Source organism: Pygoscelis adeliae, unplaced genomic scaffold, assembly GCF_000699105.1.
Source record: "Pygoscelis adeliae isolate BGI_AS28 unplaced genomic scaffold, ASM69910v1 Scaffold41, whole genome shotgun sequence".
Taxonomy (NCBI): Eukaryota; Metazoa; Chordata; class Aves; order Sphenisciformes; family Spheniscidae; genus Pygoscelis; species Pygoscelis adeliae.
In genome coordinates, this window is record NW_008824373.1 from 1635476 (window position 1) to 1650639 (window position 15164).

At 37.3% G+C, this 15164-nt stretch overlaps 1 protein-coding gene across 4 annotated transcripts in view; it reads right to left on the reverse strand.

The window, feature by feature from the left end:
- Positions 1–15164, reverse strand: part of EPHA7 (EPH receptor A7) — a 166785-nt gene that overhangs the window by 4883 nt on the left and 146738 nt on the right. For 2 of the 4 annotated variants that reach the window (XM_009320130.1, XM_009320129.1), the window contains exons 14-17: positions 14661–14810; positions 10346–10539; positions 9082–9237; positions 7059–7896 (exon numbers count right to left, since the gene is read on the reverse strand). In XM_009320130.1, the coding sequence (XP_009318405.1) occupies positions 7782–7896; positions 9082–9237; positions 10346–10539; positions 14661–14810 (615 nt within the window). In that variant the 3' untranslated portion in view covers positions 7059–7781. Of the gene's footprint in view, positions 1–7038; positions 7897–9081; positions 9238–10345; positions 10540–14660; positions 14811–15164 lie in introns of those variants that run through there. The other 2 variants (XM_009320128.1, XM_009320131.1) reach the window with 2 other exon arrangements.

Genomic DNA, 15164 nt, shown 5'->3' on the forward strand with positions numbered 1-15164 from the left:
CAGCCTTTCTCTCCACAACAGCAATCAATCACTTGTCCATAGTACTGAGGCCCAGTAATAGTAAAGGAAAATCCTCATTAAGAATCTCTCTCAGTGCCTTGCTGGCCAATTTCTTCCTGTAGACATATTGGCCTGGATTTGAATCTAGCCCTGTCTTCTTCTCCAGCAGCCCATGAGGGTACAAACACTGGCTATTGGGGAAGAAGACACTGCTATTTTGTATAGAGTAATATAAGGGAGGACTTAAGGGGCTACTCGAGTAAAAGAGCCAGGAGAGAGACCTGAGATTAAATGGGCTGAGGGCAAGGGCTCTGCACTGCAAAGATTCTGAAAGAGAAATACTAAGATTGCCCAAAGTCACCCACAGGTCCCCCACCTCCTCTAAGCCTCTCTTTTCCCACCCAGAGAGTACCCTCACTCCACCCAATCCCGTTCTCCTCTTCTATTGTCTGGACCCATCTTACTCTTCCACTGACCCCACGTGGAAGCACCAGTGCTGCCAAGAACAAACTGAATAAATGGTGAAGTCTTGGTCTAATTCTGTTACAGAATTAATTTCTTATTAATTTATTCTTATGGACTCATAGATTTTGCATTTGTGGTCTAGTTTCAGTTAGAATAACAGAGGATATCTGCTACCCAGAAAGCTCCATACTTTGGTAGGTAGAGTGTTTTATAGGGTGTGAAAGCTGTACACACAGACTTTCCATAGACGCAGCTCTTTCACTTTCTGAACAAAATCCTAAACACTGCTTAAAACCTGCCATTTCTGAGTGGCCTTCAGGAGGTATCTGGGTGATTTTACTAAGTTTATTCCAGGCAAATCAGATTTCTCATGCAATTTACTGTGTGCAACCTCAGTGGGAGAACACATTTAATTTACAGCTGACTGAAAATAACACCCTGGACAGAACTAATCTGAGATTCCTGCACCTTCTTACTCTCAAGCTACACATGCATTCTTGGCATAGGCTGTTTGGTCCCTGAGGAAAGGAAATTGAAACATGTTTTCCAGCAGACATCTTAAAAATGGACATGCAGCCCTTCAGGAAGCCAGTGGAAGCTGGCATAGTAAGTCAGGTTGAATGATAGTCAAGAAATTGCCTGAGTAATTTTCCTACAGACATGAAATGCGAGGGATCAACGTGGATATATTCTATCTATCATTCTTCAGTCTAGCCTCTTTCAAGCCAGATTTGGATGTCCTAGTAAAACTAACGGATGATTTTTCTTCTCAGTGAGACAGCATCTTTGGAGCAGAAAGTTTGTTTCTTAATGTAAGAGATAAACTCATGGTTTTCTTGGTAATTCTAAGGAAATAATCAGAAAATAATTTCTATTGCACTTGATAGACCTTACAGACTCCTCAGTGTTCCTTCCTTCTTTTTCTTGGTACAAAAGAGGAAGGCTTTAGTTATGGACTTGGGGCTATAATGTCTCCGGTTTGTGAATGACTTGGAATACTCAGTCATGGAACTCTAATACCAGTAGCGCACATAAGTCTTTGGGCATAGCTATGGCTTAAGCACTGAGTGTGTTTTTCAGTGTTAGCCATATTATGATCCATCAGATGACCTCTAAGTTGTAGTTTTTCATTATTAGTATTAATTATTATTAGCGTCACAGTTCTACAATTGGTTATTTGGTTCAATTAAATACAGAAGCCTTGGTCCATGGATGAATAGATTTTCTGTTCCTGATTTAGCTCTTCTGGCACTAGGCATTATGTCTTGTTTTGTCCAAGATTCATTTGGCTGGCTACATAAGTTTCGCACGGCTGTATCACATATTTTTTGAAGTCTATCAAGACATCAACTATTTTTTGACTTGTGGTTCTTTTTTGGTCACTCTAATTAGACATTAATTTCACCCAATTTGTATAGTATCAGTGCTAAAATCTGCCATCATTACCCTAGACTTAAAGAAAACTACTCTAAAACCTTCTGAGAGTAAATATCATCAGAGTTCATGTTTTATTTTCAGGCTTTTAATGTAAAATTCTCCTTTCATGTCTCTTTCAAGTCTGCTTGAATAAGCTGTGTATTACCAGTTGCTTTCCCATCTGTCTCAATTTAGTCTCTTTGACAAATTCCAATCTGGCCTGAGGAAAAATCAGAGTACTGAAACCGCTCCACACTAGATTATTAGGTATATTTTATTAACAGTGTCTCTTTACTTAAACAAAAAATCTCGACACTCCTTAACTCCTCTGCCAGCAATGTCTTGCAGAGCCCTACGACTTAGACTCACACATTCTGCATGGCTTCACATCCCTCTCTTCCCATTCACTCCCATCTTCTGACATTTCACCAGGTACAAAAGTGAGGGTTTTCCTCTTTAACCTTTAAACTTTCATAATCTCACCGGACATAACCTACATGGTCTGTACAGCATATAAGCTCCACATGATTCCTTTCACTTTCAAGCTGCCTGACTCTTACCCACCCTGAAAGCGCACTGAGAATTTAATGGATATTATAGACACAATAATTTTGTCCCTTAGCCTGTCCCAACAGACTTTAAATGCATGTGTTAATTATCCTAATTTAAAAATCTCACAAAACCAAATCCAGAGAGGAAAAAACTCCCACAAATGTAGCTTGCATTCTGCCACTACTCTTTTGTCAGGATATTGCAGATTTTATGCCTATGGTTTAATCTCTTATATTTTTCAAATTCCTATATGGAATGTGTGACAAAAATGGTGAGCCCAGTCATACTTTGGGTTTCACAGGTCATTTGTTGGATTGGGTTTTTCTTTCTTTGTTTTTGTGGGTTTTTTTCCCAAACTTCTGTGTTCCCTCCCCCCTCCCCCATCCCTCCGCAATCCTTTTTGCAGGAAATTTAATTACAGAACTGGCTATTCCCAAGTAAATAGAAGGCTGCACTATGCAAACAATAAAGATCTCTGTTTAAAAGTAATTCTTGGCTAGGTTTGACAACCCTTAAGGGAATAGGAGAGAAAATATAGGCTGCTGCTCAGAATTTCTTGTTTTACTAGAAAATAGTTTGAGGCTACAAATTTTGAGTAGTCTTGCGAATCCCAGATCTACCATCAGCAAGTCCATTCCAAGTTAGTGAGAGAAAAAATTTGCCTGTTTCTACATATCAGTTAATTCATCAGAAGTATAATCCTAACAGGTCCTGAACATGTAGAAACCCTGCTGTGCTAGTTGCTCAGCAAATCGTAGCACCAACTGCCTGAATAACCCTGGAGCACCTGCTGCCAGAATTACTGTTAGGCAAGAATTTGTATTGTACTGTTCTTAAACTGGGCTTGTTGTCCTGTCTGGGAACTGTTCTCTTCCACAAGCCCCCCAGATGTCAGTTATTTAAAATAAAACAAACAAACCAACAAAAACCACCAAAAAACCAAATGCATATGATGAGCATATCAGTTTCTAACTGCATGCAGGGAAGTAATGCATTAAGGACGTGTTAACTCTAACATGTCACATATATATTTTTAAAAGGTTAAATGACCCTTTTTTGGCTGAGTTGGACTTCATTCCTCACACACAGCCAGTGGACTGCTTCATGCCATTACTGGGCAACAGAATGCCAGCTGAACCCGCCCCTGTGGCAGGGTGTCTCGGCATCGCTTGGTATTATGGCTGTAGTGACATGATCACCGTCTCAGTAGTAACCCGAAAGTCGTGGAATTTGAATCATTCTCAAAATTGCTATATATGAATTATTTAGAAAGTTAAGGACAAATTATTATTTTTTTATTTCAACTACTAACCAATAAATGTAAAAAAATACCAACACCAAAACAAAAATAAACCCCTTCATCCCCCACATTAAAGCAATAGTTTTTGTAACATTCAAAACAGTGGAAACTATTTACTGTATAGTACTATTAGTGGAGAAAAGCAAATTTAATTTAAAATCATTTTTTCAAACTCCCTCAGTGGATGCCAGATAACTCCAGCTTAAACAAATATAAAAAACCTCATTTTAAATGGAGAATAATACAGACAGAGCTCAGTTATTGAGATATTAAGGGCAACATTCCATTTGAGATACATTTAAGCATCTTTGCCTCCTGGAGATTTTTACATGACAAGGCTTTAGATAAACATGGTTTTGCAAACAGCAACTATCATATCTGATCACATAACCTCTGGACTGAAGCAGTATGTCAGCAAATATTTCTGATTATTTAAAATATTCAATAACTGTCTTTTACTAGGCAGGTTTTCCTCAGAACAGTCACAATTTTTTTCAAGAATTAATACCCATATACAAAAAGCATTTAGATGATCTGTTACAAATCTCTGAACAAAAAAAAAAAAAAAAAATCACCTCTGTCATAAAGCCCAGTTTAAATACATTCTGGGACATACTAGTAGTGGAGAAACTGCCTTTCTACGACACTCAGCTTGCGGGGGAAACTGTAGCAGCCAAGGACATATGGGGTAGGAATCACCTCACCTAACTTTAACTATCTAGACATTAGACACCTAATTTAAGCTAATCATCTGGGTTCCCTCTACAGGTAATGGAGATAAGCATTCCCAGAGGGAGATTCATCCTGCTTGTCTTAGGCATCTCTCTTTTAGATGCTTGTAGATGGATAAAGTCAAGAATGATCAGCCTCACTGACAGCCTGACAATCTGAATTTAGCAATGCACAATTTCCAGATTCCATGAAATTAAGCCAGAACCGAGATGAGATAATTTATTTGTTTCATCATTTAGCCTTTAACTCTCCCTCTGACCCAACTTTTTCTTCAGTTCCTCCCACAAACATCAACTTTCTCTGGCACTTTATTTTTCTTACACTGGACTACGTTTTCCTGGAACTTGGGGAACTGCAACCAACGTCAATATGTTGCTGCTCTACCAGTTATAAATCCATTTACATGCACGTGCTCTAAATCGCAGTAATGTTCTGAACAGATAGATACAACAGGAGTATTAATAGCGATTGTGCTTTCTGGGTCTACTCTACCACTTTCAAATGTGTAAAAATCTGTGGCAACATTAAGGCAGTCAAGGTATATAGATGAATGCTAATATAGATTTACTATTCAAAGAAGATGGCTTAAATCAAACAAGGAACAATAAGGAAGAAATACCATTAGGGCCCTCACTTTTACATGTGTGAGCCCAGGTCACCACACATGCTTTGAGGCCTCTGTGCTTCAGAATATTGAACAAGTCCTAAAGGTGAAGCCTGGCCTCAACTCTTTTGCATTTAGGGTTTCTTGGTTCTCAGCAATACCAGCATTGCTGCATCGCACCTGTAATCACCAAGCCCTTAGAAACAATAGCCAAGATTTATAAGGAAGCAGGTGTCTGAACTTAGACTCCTAAATTCATAGCTGGGTGCCTAAAGCAGCAGCAAAACTGACAAGCACCCTGTGCAGTTGCCCACAGATGCTCACCCCAGTAGTGAGGCACTTAGCATTTGTCATAACACAAAATGGATGTTTATTAATTAAGAGTGTTCCAGCGGCTACACGAAGTGCCTTGGCCGAGTGCTTGTGTGCACGAATTTCAATATTGGGCATGCAGTCTACTCTGCGTCTTACTTCTACAGCATTTCTAGAAAATTAATTTTAATAGTTAAAAAACCATCTTGAGCTGCATACATGAAAATAACTCCATTTCTACTGAATGACAATCTAATATGAAATAAGAATATTCACCTTTTTTTCTTACTCTGCCCAAATCCAGGCAATAAATTAGGCTTCTCAGCATGACTGTAAAGTGCTGTGAATTGTATAAACAATCATATATGGACACTGAAAAATAAACCTTATGCACATTGCATTATAGTTCCAAAAATATATTTACAGTCTATTACAAAGATTACAAATGGAAGTGTCTATGTAACGGGATTATGCTAGTTAAAAGCTTTTTACAGACTTTCTTCAACAAAGGCGGGGGGACAAAAATTAGTATAACCAAACTGATTTTTCTAATGAAACAAATAAATAAAATGACAAATATAACACTGTACAGTGATCTAAAAAGGGTGAGAAAAAAGGAGGGGGAAAATGATGCATTTAAGTTTTTGATAACTATCTTTGGTCCTAAATGTGGGAAAACACATTATGTAGCACTGAATATACGTGTTTGTTTGTGATGCTCTGCAAGTAAAATAGAAAAATATAGTGCATTTTCAATGTCTTCAGAGCTCACTACACATAAATGTGTGTACAAAACAAGACAGTATAAATAAAATTTACAAGTTTTACAAAGGAACATTTACAGGGTTTTTCTTTTGTTTTTATTTTTTTTGTGTGGATGCCCACATTATCAAACAAGACCAATTTATGACTGATCCCTGGGATCTTTCTCTATCAAAATCAATAGAAGCAGCCCAATTCTCTTTGGAAGTACAGCATTTCATTGCTGGGGTAGTTCACAATTTTCAGAGTTTTTTTAAAGCATTTCTCTCTGGTTTGTATACATTCCTGCAAGATCTGTAAAGAGACTATTCATTATTGCTTATGGTAGTTAAATATTTTAATTAAACAAAATTCATTACATAAGTAAATGGTGTAAAAAGATAGTCTGTTGAGCAACTACTCTTCCATCTGTGTTCCTGATGAATGTCTGTTGTGTCTGTGTGAGCACACACGCTTGTTTGTTCAGAGCAGCAAAAGCTTGTAAAAAACTTGAAAATTTTGAACTGCCCCTTGCCTCATGCTCTACAGAATCTATGTCCTTATTCTGACAGCTGGACTGCATTCAGCTTAAACTCATATAAAATATTTGCCGGCTATTTCTCTCAGATTTGCTAAAGCAGAGTATTGAAAAAAAACATGATGTGCTCAGATTAAATGATTTAGGTAACACTGGAGAACTGCACCCATGTTCTGAGACACTCCTACAATCACTTGACCATTCAATGCAGTGTCTCAGCAGGTTTACAGTTGTAGATCTACATCTTAGGATATATCTCAATTTCACTCTAGTCCATTAAAATTATCTTGCAAACAGTTTGCTAAAAGTGCCTAGAACTACTTAGGGATCATTATTGCTTTTCTTTTTTCTTTTCTTTTCTTTTTTTTTTTTTTTCACTTTTATTTTCTTTTAAAAGATAGTATATGTGTAACCTTAAAAAATTCTTTAAAAAATATCAGAGCTCTTGGCAACTTGCATTTTCCTGACTCCCTGCCAATTAGCTAGCCATGTCAATACAGTGCTGATTTAACAAAAGTAAATGGCACAAAAGGATACCAAAGTTCGGACAGATATACATTGCTTGGTCATGCTTCTTAAATCTCTAGGAACTCAAATAATCCTTCAGAGGTACCCAGTGTAGTAATGTGTCATAGAATTAGCACTAAAAATGTCCAAAGATATAAACATCATACTAAAAGAAAGTCTTTATGAAGAATAAACACAAATTATTAAAAAAAGATTCAGAAATCACAGATTTAAGGAAAATATTTTGTTGAATTCAACAATAATATCATGATTTTATCTGACAAATATATTCTTTTTTAAATTTTTATGTACATTTAAAAAGTCTATTAGATAAAAAGGAGGTTAGAGAGCTCAAGGTGTTTGTATGTTTATTCAGGTAGTACTTTGTTTATTGTCACTGCTGTTTTCCTTGCCACCACTGGTGGATCCTAATTCCCTTTTCATAAATTCTGGTGGCACTTAGGAGTTCAAGTCTGTAGGTGCTTCTTGTAGCTCTTCTATTCACTGCAGGAAGGACCCAGGAAATCAAGTGTCTTCTAGCAGCACTTCATATATACTGAAGGCCAGTGCTGTTCTCTCAGTCTGTCACCTCCCTCATAAGGGAGAAATGTCTATCACACTTGGATGCCAGTGCCGTGTAAATGTAGCATTTGTGCTCTCATAGTCTGAATGCTGCTCATGATTTTCTTTTGATGACCAACCAACGTGATCCCTAAACTCATCACATCCCTGGGGAAGATAAATGCGTACATTGTTAATTTTTCAACTTAAACTGCTATTGTATGGTATTCAACTGTGAGTCAAAGCTATGTAGTGGTCTGGGCTACAGGTTTCTAACATTGAAGCTACACTGGAACCTCAGCTCAGAGCTGTGAAGTTCATACAGGCGCTGTTCAACTTCTCAGCGAGGAGTGCAATTACATGGCAAGTGTCATGTCATCACACTGCATGTGTCTCCACATCTGAGAATGAGGCCAGTATGTTTTGTACTATGATAATCTTTTACTCTGGCTTTTAAGGACACCCGAAGAAAGAGACACTTCTCTTGTAAAACACTTTGCGTGGCTTTCAGGACAAAGTTATGTATAAATACAAGATTTTGGGGATCACATTCTGCTTCCTAAAGAGATGCCTAGAGAAACCTTTTGCATATTGACCCATACCCATCATGCAAATGAAAGAGGAGCAGCTGTTTCAATTCCACTGCTACTAGTGCTACCGACCTAGTAGATGCTTGTGGCCTCTGATGACAGTTCCCAAGCTATAGGCTGAGACCCCTAATGATACCAGGCAGATAAGAGTAGGGTTGCAAACTTGAGAATACTGTTTAGAAACTTGTTTTAGAAAAACACTGCTCTCTGTAAGAGGAATTACATGTATTTGGCAACCACCAGGACAAGAACGTTCTTTGCAGGGTGCCAAGAAGACCTGTTTAAGATGGCGGCACCAATACAGGCCATGCTTGCCTTCAGAAAATTATTTGGCTTCTATAGACTTTTATCCTGATGCAAAGTCATTTCTTCCAGGACACAGACAGCCCCCAGCCAATTAGAAGAAAATTCCACATACTCCTAGTACACGTCTGGAAAAAGGTATCAATTAGGTAGTGGAGGCAAAGTGGTTCTTTTCCTATACATACATATTTTGAAATGGGCCACATTCTCCCTCAAATTCTAGCTCCTTGGTGTTATTTCAATTGGTCTCAAAAGCAAGGAAAAAAGTGATGTCACACATAAGTAGCAGGGTATTTGCCCTTTCATGGGATGCTCTAATACATCATCAGCTGCTAAACCGGCTGGCTTAACCCCAAGTACCATGTTTGTACTCAGGGTAAAGTTTTGGAGTTGAACATTGTGTATTATTTTACCTAGAAATTCCCTAAATGCAAGTTAAACATGTCCAGTACTAACTTACTCAATAGTCATCCTGGCAACTGATTCAAGAGAGTTGTAGCCTGCTGCTGTGAAATTATCCTTATATCTTTCCATCTTAATAGCTTGTAACCATTCGCCTACGGAGCAGAAAGTGGTAAAATCGGGAGTGTTCTGGTCCAGAAGAGGGCTAATTGGTCTACGGAGAAGGAAAAAGGAAAGTAAGTTGTTTCCAAAGAGAGTAAAACATCAGGGAGTATTTAGCAAGGTGAGAGTCAAATAAGTTTGGGGTATTAAAAATGTCAAGAGTAGAAAGTAATAGGCCTTTATACACAGTTTAGATTATTCTGCAAATAGTTCTTGACTACTCTGTAGCTCACAATATGTATTTCCTAAGCTTATTCACGTAAAAGATGAAAGGTCAGAGTGAGCAAAATCAGCCTAATGGACTATTACCAACAGAAAATCAACCTTATTTCCTAGCATGACAGCAGCTGCAACTAAAGTTGCTGAGTAAAATAAAGATGCTATTCTTTTAAGCATCTTAGAAAATATAGTAGTAGCTATTCCCATTATTCAATTGGGTGGGACAAAACAAAGACAAGGAAAGAGCAGAGACACAAAGTAAGTTGCTTAAGGTCACACAGCAAATCAGTCAGTAGAAGAACCAGGAGCAGAACACAGGCCAGTTGACTCCCTAGTGCAGTGATCTAGCTAGCAGATCAAAAGATTATCATGATTAAATAATTCATCTGAAATTTATGAAGAAGCCATTAAAAACTACACCATGAAACACAATGAGATGCAATCACTGAAAGGAGTTAAAGCCAGAAAATGAAAGAGAAAAATCTGGAGTGTGGCAATGTCAAAGTACATTGGCCAAGCATGTGTATTATTAATTACTATTTCTACCGTAGCAGTTCCTAGGGCAAGGGATGCATCATATAAAACTACAGTAGATGATGATCCTTGCCCTCCAGACTTCATAGTTTTAAGAAACAAGGAAAACAAAGACTGCTAGTGGTGAGAGTGTGGAAAGAGTGACAAGCAGGCAGTAGTTTACTGAGAAGTGTATTAGTTCCATTATATTTACTTTATTTTGGTTATTTTTTAAGAAAGTCCTTTTTGGCTTTGTTCAGCATGGTAAAAAAGAAGGGCAAATGAGGGAAGGGAAGAACAGGAAACAGGAGGGAGGAGGAACTGAGACACACATGGAGTAAGTGTGAACTGGAACCAGCCACCAAGCAGAATATCCAGAACCCAGCCACGCGCACCATCATACAAACTCACACTGAAGCTTTTCTTACCTGCTACAGGTTCCCAGTGGGGTTTTCAAGCTGTTTGGGTTTCTAATCATTTTGTCCAGAATACCAACTATCTGCTCAAACTTCGGCCTTTCACCACGTTCCTTCTGCCAACAATCTAGCATCAGCTGGTGTAGTCCTGCTGGGCAATCCATGGGTGCTGGCAAACGATAGCCTTCTTCGATTGCTTTTATAACCTAGTAGCCAACATATTTAATCATTTTTCATCAAGGGATATTTAAGAAATATATATTGTCACCCAGTTCAAGAAATAAAAGAAGAAGAACAAAAAAATCAATAAACTAAAGTTTGCCATCAGTATTGCAAAAAAATGAGTCTGTTGTTTTGACACTAGCCTTCATGTTTTCAAATAATTTCCCCAACTTTATCTTTGGGCTTATTAAGCGTATTGCTCTATATGTGCAGAACATAGCTATATTACCTAGTCAAGTGAGCAGCAGGGAACAACAATTAAATTCACCAAGGGAGCAACAGATAGATTGATAAATGGAGTTATTTCAGAAAGCATTATTACTTGCCCCAAGGCTTTTATGTAAGAGTGTGTGGTAGAAGCAACTGACTTGTAAATGGATAGGGATCTGTGAATGCACATATAAAATACAAAAAGCCTGAAGAGCTTATAAAAGGATCCAAGAAAAATGTTTAGCAGACAGAAATTGTTAGGGGAAAAACTTATATCCTATGTCTAGTCATGTTATATTAATGATAAAGTAGCAGAAATGTGCCACGTGAGAGGAAGACCTAGCTGAATGGTATTTTAATATATCACCTAAACAGAAAGTTAGATTTAATAAGAGATGCTGCTAGATGATGATATGATCAAAGGAGAGCATAAATGTCTGAAGCAAGAATTACACCCACCCATTGACTTCCTTAGCCAAGTCCATTTGGATTTAAGTAAAAAATAAAAATTGGTAAAGTAAAATCACAGGAAACTGCTGTAAAGCTTGAGGGCAGGATAAGAAAGCACATCAGGAAGCAAGGCAGATAAGAAAGGCTTGTGAAAAAGGGCTGAAACACCGTTCACAGGGGATTTCAAGTATACTGACATTGACTGACATAGCAGTATTAGAATTGCTAAGGAAGGGTGCTTGTTCCTGAAGGGTAGTGCATAGGACTGTCTTCTCCCTCGGTTTGTACAGAAAGCAAGATCAGAAGCTGTTCCGGGTGTAGCCCTAGGAAGTAGATCTGGTACGATAAATGAAGTTGGTGAATATCCACGGTTTAGTGAAAATAATAACCCAGATAGAAAATATTCCATAGGTTGTATGAAACAATGCAAAAGCAGTGGACTGCAAAGTAGATAGAACTTCAAAGAATACAAAATGACCTTCAAAAAGCTGGCTGAAATCCATGATTGTATCAAAACCTTTTGCAGAAAAGAAGTTTTGTGAAAAGAGGAGGCATAGCCCAGTGGCAGGGTACTTAATGCAGGTTTGTGTCACAGAATGTCCTTCCAACCTCAGGGAAGTTGCCTCATCTCCCTGGGCCAGTTTTCTATCTGTACTTTTAGAACAACAGTACTGTCCTACAACTCAAAAACGACTGAGAAATATTCAATTCCTGCAGTAACATCCACACCTTGAAGAATGAGTGCAGTGACCTTTTAGAGACAGTGAAGTAATCTGTCAGACAGTGTGGGGAGAGAGGATTTCTGCAAAAGTATTAATAAGAAAAACAAAAGAACAGCTCCTTACGCTTAGAAGTAGCAGTGGAATAGAAGTGAAAAATAAGCTACAGTGTGTATAGGACAATTGGTGTGTTATGAAAGTAATGCAGAAATTTCTGACCTAAAAGGTAAAAGGTATTAAACCCTTTGTGCATACTACATATGATTTACTACAAATGAAGCAGTTGCTTAAGAGGTCAGAACACAGAGACAATCAATGAGGAATGAAAAAGTAGATAACACCAACAGCAATACAACCTCCAAAATATCTAAGACTCAGAACTGGTAAACCATCTAGATGAGACTATATCCAAGAGTGTAATGGATAGTGAAAACATGAATGAAAGGATCATGAACAGGACTTTTCCACGTTCACTACGATCTGCAGGGAAACCTGAAGAGAGGTGGGAATCAAGATGATGATATTATTTTTAAAAGGCTTTGGGGATACTGCAGAACCAGCTTCTTTGATGTGTATTCTGAGCAAGAAGGATGAAACTGGGAAATATAAAATACTGAGTTAGCTAGAGATGGATGGAATTGCTGGGAATATCCAAAACATTGAAAAAACATTCTAAAATGTTGATAAGTAAAGTTTCTTTTTTTCCAAAAAAAAAAGGTTACACAAAACTCGGGCACTTTGAAGGGTACTACAAGCGTCTACTCTGCTAAGAAAGGTGGGGGTGGGGTTCCAAAAATCAGTACTCAGAGATAATGAAATAGGTGCAGGAAATTATTATTTTTTTTTTAAATAAGCAAAGCTACAAAGAGAACACAGCTGGAGTTCTTAGTAATAGAATTGATTTATATTATTTACACTTCCCACAATTTGTTTTTCAAATTCTGCTTTTGCTGCAAAAAGAGAAAAAGGGAATACTGTTAAGAGTCAAGTATGCTTTTAGCATAATCAGGCTATCTGAGGATGTAAAGTAGATTAGAAGAGGGCCAGGTCTGTTCACTGTATATACTGGTTGCCAACAAAGAAGTATTAAATACAGGTAACTGGACAATGGTAACAACACAAATTCGCATCCTCCATCAATCTAAAATAATGAGTTAAAGGAAGAGGGGCAGAATTAAAGAAATGCCATCTAAAGATCCAAAGTCAGGGAGACATATTATTTAGGAGATCTGATCTGGTCTATGACTACACCCACATCCACTTTTAGGCAAAATTATACACTTAAGATATATAAACTGCCTGAGTGTATATAAAAAATTAGAAGAGACACATTTAGCATTTTTTATTCCAGTTAAATACTCCCATTGGTAACTGTGAAGGAGAATAAATAACTAACCATAAGATGATTCTATATTTTTGCATCATAGATTTATCTATGGGATTGGTGGGATGTGTATATGTTTTGGGAGGTATGTTTCAGAACATGCCTGAAGATCACAGCATACAAGAATATTTGAAACTATTTTACCAAGCAATTGATGCATCTTTATCTATGTGCTATTGAAGGTTATTATGTAAGATGCTAAAAAGAGATGAAACTGCAAGAAAGGGTAATTAGCCGTTTTATGAAAAAGGTTCATTCATGCACTTTACTTGCAGTTTTCAACAGAGGGAATACTTTTCAAAATCCAGCAAGAAGCATGATGATACTAAAATTTCTCCCCGATATAAAAGTTTTTCCTTATTGTTCCCGGAAAGATAGGTAAGGTTTGCCTTTAAGGCATCTTATATTCCTGTCAGACTTCTTTTATGTTTGAATCTAGTACAGAAGGAAGGTGTCAAAAGAAATGAAACTCTACTGGGTGTCTAGGGAATGTAAATATTTCTCTTTCTCTACCCCAAGGACTTGTTTGCCCATATTTTGACAGTCCATGAAATCTTTGACACTGAGACCTGTCAAATATTAACAACTTTGCACTGTGCCAAACTGACTCATCATTTATACTTTTATCTTTTTTTTTTTTTCAACTTCGGTGTCAATCATTCAATCAAAAAATAAAATAATAATTAAAAAAACCACTCAAGCCCCCGACCTGAAGAACTTTAAATGAGACTCTTTCTGACACCTTTCTCACCTGCATGGCTTTTTCCTGTGTACTTTCTATATTAATAGATACTTTTGTCAGAAATCAAGATTAACACCCATCTGTTCTATTACTGCTGACTTGTTGCTCTGGGTCATATTTTATGCAAACAAGGGTATTGTTAAATCTGTATAATTAACTTGAAAAAGCCAAAGTAGGCCATTAACTGCCACTCAGATTTTTAACAACTTTTTTCAACTGATTGATCATTGCTCTGAGTTCAGAAACGTCAGAATTATTTTTTATTGGAAAAAAATTAATTCCTTCTATGTTTAAGTGTAATAAAGTGAAGAGCACATATTAGTATTTTTGATGTTCTAATTTTACTTCATACTTGGGACAGAGACCTACAACATCCACATGGCAGAAGAATGACTTCGAGATTTAGGTAAAGATTTAGGTAAAAAGCTCTGTAATTTTTTTTATTTTGTGAGAACCCTACAGTATTTTGATAAATCGTCTTTCTAAACCAACATTTTATGTATGTATAGTGAAACACATATGTATGTGTTTACAATATGTAATTTTTGTTTTTCTAACACATACACACACACGCTCACAAACAGACAAAGTATAACCTACATCTTGATTGACAATGTCCCAGTAAGGCCGTTCTCCATAAGACATTACTTCCCACATAACTATTCCATAACTCCACACATCGCTGGCTGATGTAAATTTGCGGTACTGTATGGCCTCTGGAGCTGTCCATCTCACTGGAATTTTTCCACCCTATGAAAAAAGAAGAAAAGAAGGAAGTTTTCTTTTTCTCCACAAAATTTCCATATAATCTTCTGTACAGTGTATTTATAATTATTTCCATCAACATCAAAAGCAGCACTTATCTACTATAGTTGGCCAACTGCAGAATTTTCAAAGGAGTCTAAGGAAGTTTAGGCTCTTAAAACACTTGGACCATAGAAACTTAGATACCTGTCTAATCTAAGTTGGATGCATTTCTCTGGAAGTGCTTCTCTCTCCATTGATTTTAAGGGGCTGCTCAGATGTCTGATTTACACTAGTCATTTAACTCCTGGCTGGTGGAAGCTAGGTGAGGGGAATCTCATCCTGTGCATATAAATCCCA